At 35.1% G+C, this 24,668-nt stretch overlaps 1 protein-coding gene across 1 annotated transcript in view; it reads left to right on the forward strand.

The window, feature by feature from the left end:
- KANSL1L (KAT8 regulatory NSL complex subunit 1 like) overlaps positions 1 to 24,668 on the forward strand; it is a 129,715-nt gene that overhangs the window by 83,949 nt on the left and 21,098 nt on the right. The window contains 2 exon segments of the mRNA XM_082658439.1: positions 20,610 to 20,775; positions 23,695 to 23,802. Of these exon segments, the coding sequence (XP_082514565.1) occupies positions 20,610 to 20,775; positions 23,695 to 23,802 (274 nt within the window).

Below are 24,668 nucleotides of genomic sequence, written 5' to 3' on the forward strand. Positions count from 1 at the left end.
TTATTTTTTTAAAACATCTTTATTGGAGTATAATTGTTTTACAATGGTGTGTTACTTTCTGCTTTATAACAAAGTGAATCAGCTATACATATACATATATTCCCATATCTCCTCCCTCTTGTGTCTCCCACCATCCCTATCCCACCCCTCCAGGTGGTCACAAAGCACCGAGTGGATCTCCCTGTGCTATGTGGCTTCTTCCCACTAGCTATCTATTTTACATTTGGTAGTGTGTATATGTCCATGCCACTCTCTCGCTTTGTCACAGCTTACCCTTTCCCCTCCCCATATCCTCAAGTCCATTCTCTATGTCTGCATCTTTATTTCTGTCCTGCCCTTAGGTTTTCCAGAACCATTATTATTATTTTTTTTTAGATTCCATACATATGTGTTAGCATACGGTTTTTGTTTTTCTCTTTCTGACTTAACTTCACTCTGTATGACAGACTCTGGGTCCATCCGCCTGACTACAAATAACTCAATTTCGTTTCTTTTTATAGTTGAGTAATATTCCATTGTATATATGTGCCACATCTTCTTTATCCATTGCACACTTAGGTTGCTTCCATGTCCTGGCTGTTGTAAATAGAGCTGCAATGAACATTGTGGTACATAACTCCCTTTGAATTATGGTTTTCTCAGGGTGCATGCCCAGTAGTCGGATTGCTGGGTCATATGGTAGTTCTATTTTTAGTTTTTTAAGGAACCTCCATACTGTTCTCCACAGTGACTGTATCAGTTTACATTCCCACCAGCAGTGCAAGAGGGTTCCCTTTTCTCCACACCCTCTCCAGCATTTATTGTTTGTAGATTGTTTGACAATGGCCGTTCTGACTGGTGTGAGGTGATACCTCATTGTAGTTTTGATTTGCATTTCTCTAATGATTAGAGATGTCGAGCATCCTTTCATGTATTTGTTGGCAAACTGTATATCTTCTTTGGAGAAGTGTCTATTTAGGTCTTCTGCCCATTTTTGGATTGGGTTGTTTGTTTTTTGATATCGAGCTGCATGAGCTGCTTATAAATTTGGGGGATTAATCCTTTGTCAGTTGCTTCGTTTACAAATATTTTCTTCCATTCTGAGGGTTGTTTTTTCGTCTTGCTTATGGTTTCCTTTGCTATCCAAAAGCTTTTAAGTTTCATTAGGTCCCATTTGTTTATTTTTGTTTTTATTTCCATTTGTCTAGAAGGTGGGTCAAAAAGGATCTTGCTGTGATTTATGTCATAGAGTGTTCTGCCTATGTTTTCCTCTAAGAATTTTATAGTGTCTAGCCTTACACTTAGGTCTTTAATCCATTTTAAGTTTATTTTTGTGTATGGTGTTAGGGAATGTCCTAATTTCATTCTTTTACATGTAGCTGTCCAGTTTTCCCAACACCACTTATTGAAGACGCTGTCTTTTCTCCATTGTATATTCTTGCATCATTTATCAAAAATAAGATAAACATGTGCATGGGTTTATCTCTGGGCTTTCTATACTGTTCCATTGATCTCTATTTCTGTTTTTGTGCCAGTACCATATTGTCTTGATTACTGTAGCTTTGTAGTGTAGTCTGAAGTCAGGAAGCCTGATTCCTCCAGCTCTGTTTTTCTTTCTCAAGATTGCATGGGCTATTTTGGGTCTTTTGTGTTTCCATACAAATTGTGAAGTTTTTTGTTCTAGTTCTGTGAAAAATGCCAGTGGTAGTATGATAGGGATTGCATTGAATCTGTAGATTGCTTTGGGTAGTGTAATCATTTTCACAATGTTGATTCATCCAATCCAGGAACATGGTATATCTCTCCATCTGTTTGTATCATCTTTAATTTCTTCCATCAGTGTCTTATAGTTTTCTGCATACAGGTCTTTTGTGTCTCCTTAGGTAAGTTTATTCCTATCATTTTTCTGCAGTGGTAAATGGGAGTGTTTTCTTAATTTGTCTTTCAGATTTTTCATCATTAGTGTATAGGAATGCAAGAGACTTCTGTGCATTAATTTTGTATCCTGCAACTTTACCAAATTCATTGATTAGCTCTAGCAGTTTTCTGGTAGAGTCTATAGGATTCTCTATGTATAGTATCTTGTTATCTGCAGACAGTGACAGCATTACTTCTTCTTTCCCGATTTGGATTCCGTTCATTTCTTTTTCTTCTCTGATTGCTGTGGCTAAAACTTCCAAAACTATGTTGAATAATAGTGGTGAGAGTGAACAACCTTGTCTTGTTTCTGATCTTAGTGGAAATGGTTTCAGTTTTTCACCATTGAGAACGATGTTGGCTGTGGGTTTGCCATACATGGCCTTTATTATGTTGAGGTAAGTTTTATCTATGCCTACTTTCTGGAGGTTTTTTTCATAAATGGGTGTTTAATTTTGTTGAAAGCTTTTTCTGCATCTATTGAGATGATCATATGTTTTTTCTCCTTCAATTTATTAATATGGTGTATCACATTGATTTGCATATATTGAAGAATCCTTGCATTCCTGGGATAAACCCCACTTGATCATGGTCTATGATCCTTTTAATGTGCTGTTGGATTCTATTTGCTAGTATTTTGTTGAGTATTTTTGCATCTATGTTCATCAGTAATATTGGCATGTAGTTTTCTTTCTTTGTGACATCTTTGTCTGGTTTTGGTATCAGGGTGATGGTGGCCTCATAGAATGACTTTGGGAGTGTTCCTCCCTCTGCTGTATTTTGGAACAGTTTGAAAAGGATAGGTGTTAGCTCTTCTGTAAATGTTTGATAGAATTCACCTGACAAGCCATCTGGTCCTGGGCTTTTGTTTGTTGGAAGATTTTTAATCAGAGTCTCAATTTCGGTGCTTGTGATTGGTCTGTTTATATTTTCTATTTCTTCCTGTTCAATCTCAGAAGGTTGTGCTTTTCTAAAAATTTGTCCATTTCTTCCAGGTTGTCCATTTTATTGGCATATAATTGCTTGTAGTAATCTCTCATGATCCTTTGTATTTCTGCAGTCTCAGTTGTTACTTCTCCTTTTTGCATTTCTAATTCTGCTGATTTGAGTCTTCTCCCTTTTTTCTTGATGAGTCTGGCTTATGGTTTACCAACTTTGTTTATCTTCTCAAAGAACCAGCTTTTAGATTTGTTGATCTTTGCTATTGTTTCCTTCATTTCTTTTTCATTTATTTCTGATCTGATCTTTATGATTTCTTTCCTTCTGCTAACTTTGGGTTTTTTTTGTTCTTCTTTCTCTACTTGCTTTAGGTGTAAGGTTAGGTTGTTTGAGATGTTTCTTGATGTAGGTTTGTATTGCTATAAACTTCCCTCTTAGAATTGCTTTTGCTGCATCCCATAGGTTTTGGGTCGTCCTGTTTTCATTGTCTTTTGTTTCTAGGTTATTTTTTATTTCCTCTTTGATTTGTTCAGTGATCTCTTCATTATTAAGTTGTGTATTGTTTAGCCTCCATGTGTTTGTATTTTTTACAGTTTTTTTCCTGTAATTGATATCTAATCTCACAGTGTTCTAATCAGAAAAGATACTTGATACTATTTCAAGGTCTTAAATTTACCGAGGCTTGATTTGTGACCCAAGATATGATCTCTCCTGGAGAATGTTTCATGAGCACTTGAGAACAAAGTGTATTCTTTTGTTTTTGGATGGAATATCCTGTACATTTCGATTAAGTCCATCTTGTTTAATGTATTATTTAAAGCTTGTGTTTCCTTATTTATTTTCATTTTGGATGATATGTCCGTTGGTGAAAGTGGGGTGTTAAAGTCTCCTACTGTGATTGTGTTACTGTCGATTTCCCCTTTTATAGCTGTTAGCATTTGCCTCATTTATTCAGGTGTTCCTATGTTGGATGCATAAATATTTACAATTGTTATATCTTCTTCTTGGATCAATCCCTTGATCATTATGTAGTGTCCTTCTTTGTCTCTTGTAGTAGTCTTTATTTTAAAGTGTATTTTGTCTGATATGAGAATTGCTACTCCAGCTTTCTTTTGATTTCCATTTGCATGGAATACCTTTTTCCATCCCCTCACTTTCATTCTGTATGTGTCCCTAGGTCTGAGTGAGAGGAAATAACAGTGGGGAATGAGTATTAAAAGGGAATATAAAACATAATAGTATTTCCTTGTGGTCTGTATCACAATTTTTTATCCATTCATCAGCTCTTAGACACTTGGGCTATTTCTGGTTTTGGCTACTATTAATAAAGCTGCTATAAACACACAACTTTTGTGTCATTGTTTTTGGATAGTGTCATTTTACATTACTACCAACAATGTATGCGAATTCCAGTTGTTCCCCATTCTTGCTATAACAATATTATCAGTCCTTTTAATTTTAGCTATTCCACTGAGTGTGTGGTGGTATCCTAAGTAAATGATGCCTACTTTGGATTTAATTTGCCTCTCTCTCTTTTTTTATCTTCTTAAGGTAGAAATTTAAAAAATCGATTTTCACTCTTCTAATATAACCATGGAAGCTATAATTTTCCTTTTGAGCACTGTTTAACATCCCACAAATTTTAACATATTGTGTTTTCAGTTCAGAATATTTTCTGATTTGTCTTATGGTTTCTTCTTTGACCCTGGGTGATTTAGAATTATGTTTAATTTCCAAATATATGGGGATATTCCAAATATCACTCTAATTTCTAATTTAATTCCATTGTGATTATTAAACATACTTTGTATGATTTTAGTCCTTTTAATTTATTGAGATTTGTTTTATGGCCTATCATATAGTCTGTCTAGATGCATACTTGAAAAGAGTGTATATTTTCCTATTTTTTTGATGAGGTTTTCTATAAGTGTTTTTTAGTTTCATTTGGTTGATAATACTGATCGTCTTTTATATCCTTATTGATTTCCATCCTACTTGTGTTAAAATCTCTGTAGGTGTGGATTTTTCCATTTCTCTTTATATGTATTTCAGTGTTTGCTTCATGTATTTTGAAGTTTGGTTAGTACCTGCATAGATGTTTAGTTTTCTTTTTATATCTTTATGACTTGACCCTTTTATCATTATAATATGTTGGTTCCTATCCCTGAAATCTACTTTCACTCATGCTAATATATCTACTCCAGCAATTTAGTGATTAGTGCTTAGGTGGTATATCTGCTTTCATACTTTTATTTGTATCTTATCTATGATTTTATATTTAGTGGTTTACTTGTAGACATTATATATTTAGGTCTTACTTTTTTATTCAGTCTGAAAGTTTCTGATTTTTAATTGGAGTATTTAGACCATTTATATTTAATGTAATTATGATATAATCAGGGATTTTTTTCCACTTTTTGTCTAGTTTATTTCACTTACCATAATGTCTTCAAGGTTCATAGTCTTGTAGCATGTATCAGAATTTCATTCCTTTTTAATGCTGAATAATAATACATTGTTTTTATATGTCACAGTTTATTTATTCCATTGTTGATGGACATGGGGTTTTTTGACCTTTTGGCTATTGTGTGCTTATTTAGTATATGAATATCTGTTTTTGTCTCTGTTCTCAGTTCTTTGGGGGCATAAACATAGAAGTGGAATTGCTGGATCACATAGTAATTCTATGTTTAATTTTTTGAGGAACCATCATACTGTTTTATACAGTGGCTGCACCATTTTACATTCCTACCAGTAACATACAATGGTTCTAATTTCTCCTTATCCTCTCCAACACTTGTTATTTTCTGTTTTTTTAACTTTTTATTTGATATTATAGTATAGTTGATTAACAGTGTTTAGGTGATATTTTAGGTGTACAGTAAAGTGATTCAGTTATACATATACATGTATCTATTCTTTTTCAAATTCTTTTCCCATTTAGGTTGTTACATAATATTGAGTAGAGTTCCCTGTGTTATACAGTAGGTCTTTGTTGGTTATCCATTTTAAATATAGCAGTGTGTACATGTCAATCCCAAACTCCCTAACTATCCCTTCCCCCCATCCTCCCCCCCCCCCCCAGTAACCATTAGTTCGTTCTCTAGGTCTGTGAGTCTGTTTCTGTTTTGTAACTAAGTTCATTTGTATCATTTCTTTTTAGATTCTGCATGTAAGCGATATCATACGATATTTCTCTTTCTCTGTCTGACTTCACTCAGTATGACAATCTCTAGGTCCATCCATGTTGCTGCAAATGGTGTTATTTCATTCTTTTTAATGGCTGAGTAATATTCCATTGTATATATGTACTACATCTTCTTTATCCATTCCTCTGTTGATGGACATTGACATTGCTTCTGTGTCTTGGCTATTGTAAATAGTGCTGCAATGAACATTGGGGTGCATGTATCCTTTCAGACCATGTTTTTCTCCAGATATATGCTCAGGAGTGGGATTGCAGGATCATATGGTAGCTCTGTTTTTAGTTTTTTAAGAAACCTCCCTATGTCCTCCATAGTGGCTGTACCAATTTACATTCCCACCAACAGCATAGGAGGGTTTCCTTCTCTCCACACCCTCTTCAGCATTTATTTTGTGGATTTTTTTGATGATAGCCATTTTGACTGGTGTGAGATGATATTTCATTGCAGTTTTGATTTGCATTTATCTAATAATCAACAATGTTGAACATCTTTTCATGGGCCTCTTGGCCATTTGTATGTTTTCTTTGGAGAAATGCCTATTTAGGTCTTCTGCCCATTTTTTGATTGGATTGTTTGTTTTGATGATATTAAGCTGCATGAGCTGTTTGTAAATTTTGGAGATTAATCCCTTGTCAGTCACATCATTTGCAAATATTTTCTCCCAATCTGTGGGTTGTCTTTTCATTTTGTTTATGGTTTCCTTTGCTGTGCAACAGCTTTTTTTTTGTTTTTTTTGTGATATGCAGGCCTCTCGCTGTTGTGGCCTCTCCCATTGCGGAGCACAGGCTCCAGACACGCAGGCTCAGCGGCCATGGCTCACAGGCCTAGCTGCTCCGCGGCACGTGGGATCTTTCCGGACCGGGGCACGAACCCATGTCCCCTGCATCAGCAGGCAGACTCTCAACCACTGCGCCACCAGGGAAGCCCAACAGCTTTTGGATTTAATTAGGTTGCATTTGTTTATTTTTGTTTTTATTTCCATTACTCTAGGAGGTGGGTCAAAAAGGATCTTTCTGTGATTTATATCATGGAGTGTTCTGCCTATATTTCCTCTAAGAGTTTCATAGTGTCTGGTCTCACATTTAGGTCTTTAATACATTTTGAGTTTATTTTTGTGTATGGTGTTAGGGAGTGTTCTAATTTCATTCTTTTACATGTAGCTGTCCAGTTTTCCCAGCACCACTTATTGAAGAGGCTGTCTTTTCTCCACTGTATATTCTTGCCTCCTTTATCAAAGATCAGGTGACCATATGTGCGTGGGTTTATCTCTGGGCTTTCTATCCTGTTCCATTGATCTATGTCTCTGTTTTTGTGCCAGTACCATACTGTCTTGATTACTGTGGCTTTGTAGTATAGTCTGAAGTCAGGGAGCCTGATTCCTCCAGCTTCATTTTTCTTTCTCAATATTGCTTTGGCTATTTGGGGTCTTTTGTGTTTCCATACAAATTGTGAGATTTTTTGTTCTAATTCTGTGAAAAATGCCAGTGGTAGTTTGATAGGGATTGCATTGAATCTGTAGATTGCTTTGGGTAGTAGAGTCATTTTCACAATGTTGATTATTCCAATCCAAAAACATGACATATCTAATGCTTTCGTTGACTTTTGCTGAATTGCATCACCAGCCAACCTATGCTTACAATTCCATCATGATTTGGGAGTATCAGACTCAGAGTTCCTATAATTGACTCTAGAGGCTGCCATGAGAGTCCCTGCCCCCACCAGGACCTGTACCACAACTTCTTTATCCATTCGTCTGTCAATGGGTATTTAGGTTGCTTCCATGACCTGGCTATTGTAAATAGTGCTGCAATGAACATTGGGGGGCAAGTGTGTTTTTGAATTATGGTTTTCTCTGGGTATATGCCCAGTAGTGGGATTGCTGGATCATATGGTAATTCTATTTTTAGTTTTTTAAGGAACCTCCATACTGTTCTCCATAGTGGGTGTATCAATTTACATTCCCACCAACAGTGCAAGAGGGTTCCCTTTTTTCCACATCCTCTCCAGCATTTTTTGTTTGTAGATTTTCTGATGATGCCCATTGTAATGGGTGTGAGGTGATACCTCATTGTAGTTTTGATTTGCATTTCTCTGATAATTAGTGATGTTGAGCAGCTTTTCATGTGCTTCTTGGCCATCTGTATGTTTTCTTTGGAGAAATGCCTATTTAGGTCTTCTGCCCATTTTTGGATTGGGTTGTTTGTTTTTTTAATATTGAGCTGCATACGCTGTTTATATATTTTGGAGATTAATGCTTTGTCCATTGATTTGTTTGCAAATATTTTAATATTTTTTCTTTGTCTTTAATTTTTGTCAATTTGATTACTCTGTCATGGCATGTTCCTCCTTGGCTCAACCTACCTGGCACTCTGTGCTTCCTGGACTTGGGTGACTCTTTCCTTTCCCATGTTAGGCAAGTTTTCAGCTATTATGTCTTCAAATATTTTCTCAGGTCCTTTCTCTCTCTCTTCTCCTTCTGGGGCCTCTATAATGTGAATGTTGGTGCATTTAATGTTGTCCCAGTGGTCTCTTAGACTGTCTTCATTTATTTCCATTCTTTTTTCTTTATTCTGTTCTGCAGCAGCGATTTCCACCACTCTGTTATCCAGGTCACTTATCCATTCTTCTGCTTCAGTTATTCTGCTATTGTTACCTTCTAGTGTATTTTTCATGTAAGTTATTGTATTGTTCATCTCTGTTTGTTCTTTAGTTCTTCTAGGTCTTTGTTAAACATTTCTTGCATCTTCTTGATTCTTGCCTCCATTCTTTTTCTGAGATCCTGGATTATCTTCACTATCATTATTCTGAATTTTTTTCCAGAAGGTTTCCTATCTCCACTTCACTTAGTTGTTTTTCTGGGGTTTTATGTTGTTCCTTCATCTGGGACATAATCCTCTGCCATTTCATCTTGTCTAACTTTCTGTGATGGTGGTTTTCATTCTGCAGGCTGTAAGATTGTAGTTCTTCTTGCATCTGCTGTCTTCCCTCTCTTGGATGAGACTATCTAAGAGGCTTGTGCAAGCTTCCTGATAGGAGGGACTGGTAGTAGGTAGAGCTAGGTCTTGTCCCTCTGGTGGGCAGGGCCATGCTCAGTAAAACTTTATTCCACTTGTCTTGTCTGCTGATGGATGGGGCTGTGTTCTCTCCTTGTTGGTTGTTTGGCCTGAGCCTACAGCACTGGAACCTACAGGCTGTTTGGCGGGGTTAATGGTGGCCGCTGGAAGGGCTTACACTAATTAGTACTTCCCAGAACTGCTGCTGCCAGTGTCTTTGTCCCCACAGTGAGCCACAGCCACCCCCCACCTCTGCAGGGGGCCCTCCCATACTAGCAGGTAGGTCTGGCCCAGTCTCTTATGGGGTCACTGGTTTCTTCCCCTGGGTCCTGGTACACACAAGATTTTGTGTGTGGCCTCCAAGAGTGGAGTTTCTGTTTCTCCCAGACCTGTGGAAGTCCTGCAATCAAATTCCACTGGCCTTCATAGCCAGATTCTCTGTGGTCTCCTTGTCCCATTGCTGGACCCCCAGGTCCAGAAGCCTGATGTGGGGTTCAGAACTTTCACTCCAGTGGGGGAACTTCTGTGGTATAATTGTTTTCCAGTTTGTGGGTCACCCACCTGGAGAGTATGAGATTTGATTTTATTGCAATTGCATCCCTCCTACTCTCTCTTTGTGGCTTCTCCTTTGTCTTTGGATGTAGGGTATCTTTTTTGGTATGTTCCAGAGGTTTTTTTTAATGGTTGTTCAGCAGTTAGTTGTGATTCCAGTATTCTTGTAAAAAGGGGTAAACACACATCCTTCTACTCTGCCATTTTGAGCTAATCCCCTATAGTTAAGTTTAAATCTATCATTTTGATTTTGTTATTTGTTTTTTTATTTCTCTCATATATTATTTGTTCTTTTTTTCCTGCCTTTTTTCTTTCCCTTGAAATTAAATTACCTTAGACTGGCCTTTGTTGTTTCATTCTGTGCATGTGTAGATTGTTATTTGACAAAAGAATGAAATGTGCCCTATGGAATTTCTGGAGCCCTTTCTCTGAGAAGCTTCCTTTTTTTATGGCAGTCTCCTCTATAAGTTGTAGCCATCTTTTTCTCCCCAAAGTTTAACATCTGTATCTTAAAATCTTCTAGACTGACACACTCTTCTTGGACCCCCATCCTTGTGCAAAAAGCTGGTAGATTTATCGGATCTCATTTGTTTTTCTTCTCTCAGGGATAAGTCATGTGCTACCTGTTGTCCAAGTTCTGAAAACAGTTGTTTGATAAAAGTCCCATAGGTGTACTTCTTTTTTTTAATTAAAGTATAGTTGATTTTCAATATTATATTAGTTTCTGATGTATGAGATAGTTATTCAATATTTTTATAGATTATACTCCATTCAAAATTATTACAAGATAATGGCTATATTTCCCTGTACTGTACCTTATATCATTGTTGCTTATTTATTCTATACATAGTAGTTTGTCTCTTAATCCCATACCCCTATCTCCCCCCTACTTCCTTCCCTCTCCCCACTGGTAACCACTAGTGGAATTGCTGGATCATATGGTAGTTGTATCTTTAGTTTTTTGAAGAAACACCATACCATTTTCCATAGTGGCTGTACCAGTTTACAGTCCCACCAACAGTGTGCAAGTGTTCCATTTCTTCCACATCCTCACCAACATTTGTTATTTGTAGACTCTTTGATAATAGCCTTTCTGACAGGTGTGAGGGGATATCTCATTGTGGTTTTGATTTGCATTTCTCTGATGATTAGTGATGTTGAGCATTTTTTCATGTGCCTATTGGCCATCTGTGTGTCTTCTTTGGAAAAATGTCTATTTAGGTCTTCTGCCCATATTTTGATTGGGTTGTTTATTTTTTTGCTGTTGCATTGTATGAGTGGTTTATAAATTTTGGATATTAACCCCTTATCAGTCATATCATTTGCAAATATTTTCTCCTATTCACTGGTAGGTTGTCTTTTCATTTTGTCAGTGGTTTCCTTTGCTGTGCAAAAGCTTTTAAGTTTAATTAGGTCCCATTTGTTTATTACTTCATGGACAGAAATGGAATTGCCTTTTCTACTTTCAAAACTGATTTCTTAATAACATATCCCATTTAGCTATTGCTTAATCTCTTCTCCACAACAAATTTGAAAGTGTCTGTATTTATCTCTGTTACATGTTGGGTTCCCTGAGAAGCACTGCAATGTCATAATGTTATTTTACTCTTCACCCTGCTGTAGTATGATGTCCAACAAAAGCATTTTATTGAAACAGTTTTTTAAAGATCAAAGTGACTTTTTAATTACGTCACTTAGCCAGATCCAATGCTGAACTTTCGATTCCAGTAATATGGTGGGATAATTATCTTAGGAAAGCTTCTGGATACAAAGTATTAGAATGTAAAGTATCAAATTTTTTTTGAATTTTAAATAACTTTATTATCATTTGTTAAAGTATGCAAGACATTTTCGTATAAAGTAAAAATATATTGCTTATGAAAAAGTGAACAAGTTAATGAAAGGTATCGACTACATCATGAATTGAAAAAATGCTACACAAATTTATTTTCTTTGTTGTAAATGATACAATGTATATTATGACTACTCCTTTAACCAATTTTAATGGAAAAATTCATTGCTGCTATAAAACTATAGAAAAAGGGTTACCTCACTTTTGCTGGGCTCTTAGAGAATCTAAAAGTTTATTTTAAAAACCATCTTTTCCCATTGAGAAATTACATTTGAGGAAATTGCTTTAAACTTTTTGCTAAGCTTAGTGAAATTAAATTCACAATATATTTGGTCTTTTGAATTAAGTTTGCTCATTATTCCTTCCTTCTTTCAACAAATAATTTCCGAACGTCTACTGTGTGTAAAGGTACTCTGTTAAGGGCTATGAAGGAGGCAGAGGTGATTATGTCATAAGAATATTTTTTACAGTGAATGCCTAACCTGGCTCAAAAAGTGGAAATCCTCAGAATTAAAAAGGAAGGAAAGAAAGGAGAAAGAGAAGTAGAAATTTTTGTTTAGTAGTCTTGATAGAGACTGGAGGCAAAGCCTAGAATCCAGGAGATGTGAGGAGACATATTAAAAGATCCTGCATAAAGCCAAGAGCCTTCAATGCTACTCACTTTGTGAGTGCATGAACTGGAACTCAGACCTGCTGAACAGCAATGTAAAGAACTTGCCTTTCTTTGCCTTGGGCTCTGGCCGAAAAATGGAAAATAGATTTTCTGCATAGAATTTGTAATGACACGTCAGGCCTTTTACATCTTTAAAGTCTGAAATCATTCTACCTAAGAGTTTTACTTGAAAAGACAAGAATTGTGGGCTTCCCTGATGGTGCAGTGGTTAAGAATCTGCCTACCAATGCGGGGGCCACGGGTTCGAGCCCTGGCCCAGGAAGATTCCCACATGCTGCAGAGTGGCTGAACCCATGTGCCACAGCTACTGAGCCTGCCCTTTAGAGCCTGCGAGCCACAACTACTGAGCCCACGTGCCACAACTACTGAAGCCCACGCTCCTGGAGCCCGTGCTCCACAACAGGAGAGGCCACAACAATGAGAAGCCCATGTACCGCAACAAAGAGTAGCCCCTGCTTGCAGCACCTAGAGAAAGCCCATGCGCAGCAATGAAGACCCAACACAGCCAGAAATAAAAAAGAAACAAATTAATTAATTAAAAAAAAGACAAGAATTGCATTTTAAAATGGTTAGCTGTTCCAGATGGCTGGAAGAAATAAATGTATATCCTTTCTAGGGGAATGAACTCTCAATAGTTTCCCTTAGGATTCCCCTGAATAAAATTCCAATAAATGTGAATTCCTAATTTAAAAAAAAAATAAAATCAGACACAGCAACAAAGCAACATCAAGAAAGTCAGCAAAAACAAACTCCCACCCCCCCCACACACACATCCTTACAAAAATAACTTCAGCTACTGCAGTTATCATATACAGAATGCAAAATTAAGTAAGTTTATATGTTTAAGGAAAATAAATCAGAAAATTAGTAATATGATTAAGAAATAGGTAGATAAAACTAAAGAGAGAATTGGCGGTTAGAAAATAGATCTCAATGAAATTATATAAAATGAAATACAGAGAGAAAAAAGAATTGTAAGATATGAAGAGAAATGAACAAATATAAAGGTTAGAGGAGAAGATGTAGCATATGTCTTCAGAGAGGGAAACACCTAGGATAGCTGGCTCCTGCAACCACTTTTGCCCTGGAGCTTTGGCAGAAATTTTCAAATTTGGTTCAGATGCTAATAGATGATAGGTATGGGGGATGCTGTTGGGTGTGTTTTGGGAGACCTGAAGCACATGGCCATTTTTCACTTCAGAACATTTTTGACCAATGTTTTCCTCATAACATTTGCTAAATACCTGGGCTGCAGAGAACAGGAGGCTTAAAAAAAACATCAATGACAAAAACCCCTTTAAAGCAGTGTGGCACTCCTCAGTATACTCTTAAGATTTTTTTTTCTTAAGGTCTGAATGATCAGGGGAAATTCTGTAAAATACACCAAACACTTAGCTGAAAACCTTGAAGGGCCAGGAACAAATCAGATATAGAAAACCATAGTAGGGCGGTAACCCAAGCTTAACTGAGTGCACTCCCTGAATAGATGAAAGGAGAGAAACCTGCTGTTTATCTGCTTAGCAGTAGGGAAAGAGAACCCTCTATGGAGAAAGATTACATCATTTGGAGTCTTTATGATTTTTTAAAAAATACGATCTGGCATTCAATCAAAAATTACTAGGCATCCCAAAAGACAGGACCATATGACCAGCCTTCAAGAGAGAAAAACAGACAATAGTGACAAACCATCAGGTGATTCTGATAATTGGATTTAATAGCCAAGATCTTTAAAATGGCTGTGATTAATATGTTGAAAAAATAGAGAACAAGTGGAAAAAGACAGATTATTTTACCAGATATTTGGAATCTATTTTTTAAAAATAGAGTCACATGAACATTCTCAAACTCAAAATATAACATGTGAAATTAATACTTCACCAGATGATGAGTTTAACTACAAATTAGATGGAGCATAAGATATGATTAATGAACTAAAAGACTTATTAATATAAAATACTCAAATAGAAGCACAGAGATAAAACAGAATTTTAAAAATACAGAAACAGAATTAGAGAACTGTAAATCAGTGAAAAAAATTAACCATATATGTTATTAGACTCTAGAAGAAAGGAGAGAGAATAGGACAGAAATAACATTTGAACAGATAATAATAGAGAGTATTTCCTAAACTAAAACAGGACATCAACCCATAGATTCAAGAAATTCTGTGAACCTCAAAAATAACAAATACATAGAAATTACATCAAGACATATTATAGCAAGCCTGCTAAAAAGTGAAGACAGAAAATATTAAAAGCAGTCAGGGTAAAAAAAGACACATTACCTTCAAATGAGGGCAACCATAAGACTTAACTACTCAATAGAAACAACGGAAGCCAGATAAAAATGCAAATATTCTTAAAATGCTGAAAGAAAAAAAATGCTAGAATTCTATATCCACAAAAATATCCTTCAAAAATGATGATATACAAAGGTTTCAGATAAATAAAAATGGAAAGAATTTGTTGACAGCAAATCTACACATAATAATAGCAAAGGGAGAAGGAACATGATCCCAGATGGAAACAGAATTGTAGAAAGAAGCTAAGAACAATGGAAAAGATAAATATATGGGTAATTTAAATGTTGACGATGAAAATAATAACAGTAATATAATGTAGAGCTTTATATATGGGATTAAAATGCCTTACAACAATAACAAAGAAAGAGGAGAGTAAGTGGAGTTAAAGTCTTCTAATGTCCCATTGTTTTCAGGGAAGTGGTAAAAAGAATAATTTGTTTTATACTCTAAAAGCCATAACTTAAGGATTCATTGTAATCTCTAGGAAAACCACTAAAAGAAAAGAAAAGAATGTATAAGTTTAAGTTAACTGAGGGGAAAAATATGACAAAATATTTTATCTATCCTAATAAACAATAGGAATCAGTGAAACATAGAAACATACATATGCAATGAATTTCCATATATTGATACAATATAGAAAATAAATCTAGTTGCTGGTTCTTTGCAAAGAAATTGATAAACCCCTAGCATTTTCCTCAAGAAGAATCGAAGGTTGCTTTGACATTTAAAAATTTGTTAATGTAATAACCACATAATTAGATTAAAGAAGAAAAGCCAAGTAATCATTTCAATAGGTTCACAAAAAGTGTATGATTAAGTTCAACATTAATATACTTAAAAGAATACTTTTGGCAAAGTAGGCATACATTCTGATAAAGAATATACCGAAAAAACTACAATCATTCTTAACCCTTATTATTCTTAATTATAAAAAATTAAAAGCATTTCCTTTATAATGAGGGACAAAACAATATGTCCTTTGGTCATTTCTGTTCATTATTGAACTGGTGAGACTATCTAGCATGGTTGGAACCTTATAAATAATAATAAATAAAGGTTTTAGGACTGAATGAAAGAAACTAAACTGTCATGACTTTTAGATAATATGTTTGGTTAATAGAAAGCTAAAAGAAACAACAAGTAATATTATTTGAATAAGAAAGTTTAGCAGAGTTGTGGGACATGTTCAGTATATGTCAGTTGTATTTTTCAATTCCTTTTACATGAAACAATAAATATGATGGTACCTAGGAATACATCTAACAAAATATGTAAAGACTTTTAGAGAAGAAATTTACAAAGTTTTATTGAAAGAAATTAAAGACCTAAATAAATGAAGAGATACACCATATTCATGGATGGATGACCTTTAATCATAATACCAAAATTTTTAAAATCTCAAAAATCTTCCAATTGATTTACAAATTCAGTGTATTTTTAAACAAAATTCTACAGGTTTTTAATGGAAATTAAGCTATTTTTAAAAATTATTCAGAAGATGGAGTACAGCCTTTAAAAACTGTGAATCACTAGGTTGTATTTCTGAAACTTATATAATATTATAAATCAACTATACCTCAATAAAAAAATATATACAGAGGAGTGAAAAACAAGAATAACAGCCAAGACACCCCTGAAGAACAAGGTGGAGAAACTTACACTATCAAATGTCAAGATTTGGGCTTCCCTGGTGGCGCAGTGGTTGGGAGTCCGCCTGCTGATGCAGGTGACACGGATTTGTGCCCCGGTCCGGGAAGATCCCACATGCCGCGGAGCGGCTAGGCCCGTGAGCCATGGCCGCTGGGCCTGCGCGTCCAGAGCCTGTGCTCCGCAGCGGGAGAGGCCACAACAGTGAGAGGCCCGCGTACCGCAAAAAAAAAAAAAAAGTGTCAAGATTTATTTAAAAGATGCAATAATTAAGGCATTGGTTATTAGCACAGGCACAAATGGTAGAGTGTTAGAAATCCCTGAAACAGTCCCAGACATGTATGGAATGTGGTATATAACAGGCAGGTTTGTAGATTGGTTGGGAGAGGATGAACTAACTGTTTAGTAAAAGACGTTAAGTCAATTGGTGATCCATTTAGATGAAAAAAAAAATGAGTTTGGATCCCTATCTCACATCTTGCACAAAGAAATCAATTTTAAACAAAGACCTAATTGCAAAAGGCAAAACAATAAAACTCTTATTAAAAAAAAAGTGGAAGAATATCTTTATGACTTAAAGGTAGGGTTTCCTCATCAAGATTCAAAAGATTTCCTCATCAAGATACAAAGAAGTGCAAACTATATATAAAGGAAACATTTAAGTTAAGAATGTCTGTTGATCAAAAGACACAAAAAAAGTACAAAGAGAAGCTCAGACAGGGAGCAATACATAGAACCTACAAAGGATTTGTAACTTTCAAGAGTGTATAAAGAGAACTTAAAAAATCAATAAGAAAAAGACATCTCAATAGAAAAATCATCAAAACATGTATTCCCCAAAAGAAGGAAAATTGGCCAATTATAGGTATGAAAATGAGGTCAACTTAAACAGTAAACAGAGCAATACAAATTTCAACCATGAGATATTTGTATGGTCTCAAATTGGCAAAAATAAGAATTCCGACAGTACCCTTGTTGGTATGAATCTGAAGCAGTGAGAACTAAAATCTGCTCTGTTGGAGTGTAAATTAGTTGTAACTACTTGGTAATACAATATTTTATCTAGTGAAGTTGAGTATGTGTGTTCAGGCGTTTGTATAACCCAGCAATTCCATTTCTAGCAGTGTACTCTAGAGAATCTTACACCCATGTGCCAGGAGACAAATGTAATAATATCCATACTATCATTGTTCATAATGGTAAAACACTAGAAACAATCTAGGTATTTAATATACAGTAGAATGATTAATTGCATGCACATAATGTTGAGTAATAAAGCAGGAAAATATATCTAGCATTATTCTGTGTATTTACATTTTTAAAGCATAGTAATTTAAATAGTAAATTATATAGGATTACATATACTTTTGTAGAAAAACTATAAAGAAAAAACAAGGAAATGATAAAATTAACATTCAGGATAGCAGTTACTCCTGGAAATGTGAGAGAAAAATATGACTGAGGAGGCACATTGTATTAGTTAAGGTATAGGTTTAGCTGCATTTGACAGAAATCCCAAATAGTGATGTAAGCAAGATGTAAGTTTATTTCTTTGTTTTGAAACAGATTGAAAATATTCTAGGCATGACAACCATGCTCTACATGGTTATCTAGGAACCAGGCTCCTGCTGCCTTTTTGTTTAATCTTTTGAGCATTACCCTCACTCACAAGATTATGGTGGCTCACCATCACAGGTGGAAGTATGGAGGGCTAAGTGACCTTCTTAAGGTCAGTTTCTAAATGTTGCACACATGACTTCTCATGGTGTTCTGGCTAGAATTTAGTAATTTTTAGATGCAAGGAAGCTTGAGAAATGTGCCCAGCTGAAAATCAGGAGTTTTAGAACAGGGAGGAGAACACAGATACTGGAAAGAAAGTAGCAATCTCTGCCACAGGCTCATGGGGCCGGGATAGCAAGAGAAGTCATCAAAGTATTGGTGTTGTTCTGTTTCTTAAAGTAGGATGGTGAGTATAGGTCCTTTTTAAACATTATTTTATACCTTCCTTATAAACTATATACTCTTTTGTATATATGAAATGTTTCATTATTAAAGTTACATGTAATGGATACTTTTCAGGCTTTACTTTGCTTGAATCTTATGCAGCATATGGTATTGTTGATCACACCCTCTAGACATTTGAATTTTTATTGGCAAGAATCTCCAGATTTTTCTCTTATTTCTCCATCCATTCCTTTTCAGCCTCCTGGGCTTCACTTTCTCTGAAGGGGAAAAAAGGCCTTTTCCTAGATGCCCCTCACTTGTCTCCATATTTATTTAGGATAGTTTCAAATTGGCTAATGGGTTTCCTGGATTTGGAAAAATTGCAAGAGAAAACTAATTATATGGTAAATATTCAGATTTTATCAACTTTTATTCATAATGTTCTAGCCATACATGAAAAAAGAGAGGTTAGCACATTTTCTTTGTAATTTTATATAATTGTTCCTTATATCTTTTTGAACTACATCACAAAAGAACAAATAATTCTAGAGTGAGTCAAAAGTACCAGTGCATCTTGTAAAGGTAAGAAACAGCAACTGTTCCCATAGATATATACATATAACATTATTAGAATAAATCTTGGAAATAACTCACATCTTTATAATCACATACCACATGTTATATCTTCTTATAAAAATCATCAATTTACTTGACTACCCGGCATAATGACTGCATTTCCTAGCCTTCCTTGCAGCTGGGTATGACTAGCTGACATAAGTCTTGGCCAGTGGAATATAAAAAGAAGTCATTACATGATAAATTTTAGCATATATTAACAGGGACTATTTTTTCCCCAATGAAATAGTCTCAGGCACACATGTATTTGAAAAGTTCTATTCACCTAAATTTGTTAAAAGCAAATGAGATAAAATTCATTTGGTCAGCATTCAAGTTTCAACCATATGTTAAGGACTGTGTCAGGTTCTGGGAATACAGGATTGAACAAATTATAGTCCAACCTTCAAGGAGCTCACGGTCCAGAGGAAATCTAGTTAAATGCTATGGGAGATGTGGCCATGACCAAGGTGCTGTGGAAACACAGAAAATGCCAGTTAGCCAGGAAACTCAAACTCAAGAAAGTGATAAACTTAATGTAAGTTTATAAAATAATTTTTTAAAAAAAAGCATCCAAAATTCTCAGTTATTATAAGTATTTTAAATATAATTTCCATTAAAAAAATGAGTCCTAATGTTACTGTAGTAGGTGGAGGTAAGAATGAGAGAAGGAACACAGGTGAACTCCATTAACTTTTAAAATATTTTCTCTATTTTATAGATTTTTTACATTGGTTGTATACTAATCTTATAGCCAGAAAAAAATAATTTTAAAATCCAACAGTTAAACAGAATATGTATTTTTTAAATGTAGCAACATAATTTTTTGATTTAGCAACATGGTTTTCATGAGATTTCTGATTGAAATCTTTATCTTAAACTCAAACTCATGTAACATATTGCATATTTTATTTTATTATTATTATTTTTTTTTTGCGGTACGCGGGCCTCTCACTGTTGTGGCCTCTCCTGTTGCGGAGCACAGGCTCCGGGCGCGCAGGCTCAGTGGCCATGGCTCACGGGCCTAGCCGCTCCGCGGCATGTGGGATCTTCCCGGACCGGGGCACAAACCCGTGTCCCCTGCATCGGCAGGTGGACTCTCAACCACTGCGCCACCAGGGAAGCCCCATATTGCATATTTTATACATATCTTTTTTAATATTTTCAATTCAATTTTACTTAATGTAAATATGTAATACATATGTCTTCATAGTACTTCACTGTTATTGCAGTGTAGATATTGTCTCACATTATAATTTAAGGCAGACTCTAATTTCACTCATTGGTTATAACAGATTAGAAGGAGGAAAACAGTACAGTTGACCCTGGAACAAGGTGAGGGTTAGGGGCGTCAACCCCTACTCAGTAAAAAATCTATGTATGACTTTACAGTCAGTTGCCCTTCCTCCCTATCTGTGGTTCAGCATCCGAGGATTCGGCCAACCACAGATCATGTAATACTATAGTGCCTATTTAGTGAAAGAAACCCGCTTATAAGTGGACCTGCACAGTTCAAACCTCTGTTTAAGGGTCAACTGTATGCACAGTTCTTAATCATAACATAGTACCCGCTCACTGTCATATTTTTCACTAATCTGGAGTGTAACCATTTTCTTGTGACCTAAAGTTGTTCAAACTCATTTCTCTTTTTTATGATTTCTTAAGATGGGAGAAAGACCCATTTTCACAGACTTTACTCTTCATTTTGAAGGACTGAAAAGGGACTTGTCAAATCTCATCACACTCATGGCCTTCTATATCTTTGCTTCTATCACTTAGTCTAGGTCATTGTAAAGCACTCTCCCCAAGGTGATTTAGTGATCCAGGACTTATTGCTGGTGTCATTCAGATATTGTACTATAACTGTTATATTCTCTCTGATTAGCTTTTCAACAAAAATGAACTCTTTATTTTTTTTTCCTTGCAGACTTTGCCTTCAAAAGAAACAAGGTTTTTAAATACTACACAAATGCCTTGCCTGCAATCATCTTCAATTTGGAGCAACTGTGAACACAATTCAAAGTCTCAAATATTAACAGAACATGTATCAGAGTTAGATTCTTCTTTCCATTCCGTTCTATCATTGCCATCAGGTAAGATTCCTTTTAAAAAATTTCTAAGTAACTGACTTTTTTATGGTGAAATCTAATCCTGTAAATACAAGGAATCTGATAAACTTTTATCAGTTGTCACTGGATATTACAGCTAAACAGCTTTCATAGAGAAATTAATCTAGTCACATGCTGAATTAATGTTCTATCTTTCGGTTGATTTTTTTTTTTTTTTTTTTTTTTTTTTTTTGCGGTACGCGGGCCTCTCACTGTTGTGGCCTCTCCCGTTGCGGAGCACAGGCTCCAGACGCACAGGCTCAGCGGCCATGGCTCACGGGCCTAGCCGCTCCGCGGCATGTGGGATCTTCCCGGACTGGGGCATGAACCCATGTCCCCTGCATCGGCAGGCGGACTCTCAACCACTGCACCACCAGGGAAGCCCTAGGTTAATTTTTTAATTCCCTGGAAACCATTTTGACTTACTTTGGGAAATTTTTAGCTTTTGATCTCCTTTTGATGTTAAATTTTTAGCATGTTATTGATAACATGGCTGTGCTGTTGAAATGTTTCTCAGTAAGTCAGAGTTCGTTTTCTAATGTGTTGTTTTGCATGGAGTTTTCCCTGCCATGTAGTATTCCTCCATCTATAATCAGCATTGAATTTCTCTGAGAGAAGAAAATTGTCCATCTTTAGACATAGTCAACTTCTGAACCTCAAAAATACCTGTAATATACAACCGAGCAGATGAGGCATTGCATCCCTATATCCCTAAGATGGCTTTAAGTTTCTTTCCAGTTCTGTCTTCTGTTCGAATGTTTCCAATTTTACCTACATTGGAACTGAAGTAAATATTTAGGGTAAAAAAGCAAACATTCTTCGCACTGGTTATCTCAGGTTCCTCTCTTTATGGGAAGATATCTCAAATGGGCTTTTGTTTCCTTTTCAGCCTTTGGTTCTAATCATCCAGGGACTGCTCCTCTTTGTAAAGCACTATTTCTTGTACCTATTCCTGCCCTGAATGTTAGTTTGGTTTTTACCAGTATTACAGTGGTTTCTTAGCTACACACCATACTTTGAAGTAAGTTCCTGGTAGGAACTATTTTACTCCATCCTTGAGGAAACCTTAATAATAGAAAGAAAAAATAATATATATAACAATAACACAGCTAACATTTGGTCTTAGCATACACTGGGTCCTATAAGCACATTACATTTTCTTGTTTGATGCTTGCAGCAACCCCATGAGGATAGATATTATTGTCCTCTTTATCTTACATATAAGAACATTGAGGCTTAGAGATGTTAAATTACTCATCCATAGTACACAGCTAGTAAATGATGGAGACAGGATTTGATCTGAGGTGGTCATTCTCCAGAGCCACACTCCTAACTATACTCTTTACTGCCTTTCTGTTTTCTTATTAGTAAATTTGTTTCTCTGATAACAAAAACCTAAGAGCTGGCATAAATAATCTTTCGTCCTACTGTGTCACATCTAATAAGTTAAGATTAGCTTCCTTACCTACTACTTAGGGTTATCCATTTCTTCTTGTGTTCATTTAATAAAAATCTGAATACCTACTGTATACTAGGTATTAAGTAGGTGGTAGGAGTATAAATACAAATAAATCCCTCAAGGTACTTGCATTCTAGTTTGACAACTGAAATATAAACTAATAAGTGTAATAAAGTGTTATGAAATTTTAATAAAAAGCCCACAGGTCACAGTGTGGGTTCTAAGGAAGGTATATGGGTAGACCAAGCACCTTCCCTAGTTATGTCATGTTTTCCCACAACTCAAGAACAACAGTGGTAGAATAGGCGATACTCCATATAAAAGTTAAGTGATATTTCATTGGAAAAACTTATGTTTTGATAATTGGAAATATCAGAATCCTGAAATGTTTAAGTAGCATATTTAATTTGTATTCTTATTTTCATTTTGTCATATAGTTTTATTATGGTCATAGTATAGTGATAGCATTGAAATCCACCTTACATCTGACCCTTGGGAGAGTCTCCAAGTGATATTTATGAACGCATTTTTTTGTGTAGAAAAATTTTTCCACACTTGAGTATGGATCTGCCATTAAAATACACCCTTTGATGGAGAAATACTTGTTTAAAATTGAGACCCTTCCTGGGTCTATCCTGATTTATGCATTCATAATTAGTTTTCTTAAAAATGAATACCTTCTTTCTGTAGCAAAACTTTGAATAAATCAGCTGCTTTATAAAATATTTCTTTATGTTTCTTAGGAAAAAGTTTAGGTGTCTGTTGAGTGCTTTTTAAAATGATTGTTTTTGCATTCTTGACTGAAGAAAATACCCTTTAGTTAATAAATGTGAAGCACATCTATTTTATTTATTTAGCTCCTCTTTTGGTTGTGAATATGGAATATAAACATAGTGAATTGAACGACTCTCCTAAGTCTCTGTTTAAAAGAAGAGAACTAGTTTGTCAGTATGTTTTGATCTTTGTAAAAGTAGATTTCGTTTTGTGATTCATAATACTAGTAAACTAAGGGAATGTGAAACAGCATTTTCATAAAAGGTTGCATCTGAATTATAGTGGTTTTCCCTCAAGTAATTAAAATCGTGTAATTATGTCTTTTGGAAACTTTATTTCAAATGCAGAGTTTGTAGGGGTGGGGTGGAATGGATTTAGAGTCAGGCAGGTTTGGCTCTATATTTTATTAAAGACCTTTGTTTCATCTGCAAATAGTATTTAATATTTATATTTGTTCATCTTAGTTTATGAAATTGTTCATTGTTAGTGTTGTTTATTTTACATATAATCAGTAATTTCCAAAATACTGCTAACAACACGCTTGGAAAGAATAGTTTGCCACTTCTAATAGTTATGACTTTTCAAGCTTTGGCTTATTTTTCTAAGTCTTAATATTGGAGTCTGTAAAGAGTGATTTCACTGAAAACACTTTTTTTGCTTTATTTTTCTAGATGTGCCTCTTCATTTTCACCTTGAAACATTGTTAAAAAAGACTGAAATAAAAGGAGATCTTTCTGAAAATAAATTTGTAGGAGACTGTATCATATCTCCATCACCTGGTATGTCATTTACAAATCTTGGTACTTTATATACCTTTTACATCTTTCGTATACTTATTACTTTTGCTAAGGAAGTAAAATTTAACAAAGGAATGAATGTAAATCCTTAATTTTTAATATTCACTTTTCACAAATCACACACATACAAATAGAAAATACACAGGAGTAATCCTAACAGGATACTTATTGAATGAGAATTATGAAATATTATTGATAAATATAAAAGGAAATTTAAATAAACATGGGGATACAGCACTGCTGGATGGTAAGAATAATTAGGATATCAGTTCTGACTTTTGATTTATGTTTAATGCAACGTTCAATATAACTTGAAGTTCTAAAAGAATTTGGTTAACATAAAATAGTTGTAAAGCCCATTGGGAAGAATTAATGGGAAAATGGAAAAGGAATTGCTGGAAAAAATATTGAATCTAGCCCAACCACATATGGAAACATGACCAAAATCTATAATCATTAGCATAGATTCTATTTTGCTTACATTTAGGAAAGTAGATCCATGAAACAGACTACATAGCTTCTTCTTTATTATATAAAGGAAGAACTGTAAATCAATTAGAAAGTGGAGAATGAACAGTAATGTTAGTCTTTTGGGGGGAAAGTTTGTTTATACACTCATTTCATATCATGTATCAGAATAAATTCTACTTGGTTCCAAGAATTTTAAGTAAAACACTAAAATTACAAAATAAAACTTGAAAAATTATAAGGAAACTCTGAATGGGGGGTGGAGACATTGTCTATGCTGGGAATAAATCATAAAAAGAAAGAAAATACATCAGCGTATTTTCACTATCTACAAAGCTAAAATCTCAACATCAAAACGTCACACAAGATAAATTATTTCC

This window comes from Grampus griseus (genome assembly GCF_964374135.1).
Source record: "Grampus griseus genome assembly, chromosome: 7".
In the NCBI taxonomy this organism is placed as follows: domain Eukaryota; kingdom Metazoa; phylum Chordata; class Mammalia; order Artiodactyla; family Delphinidae; genus Grampus; species Grampus griseus.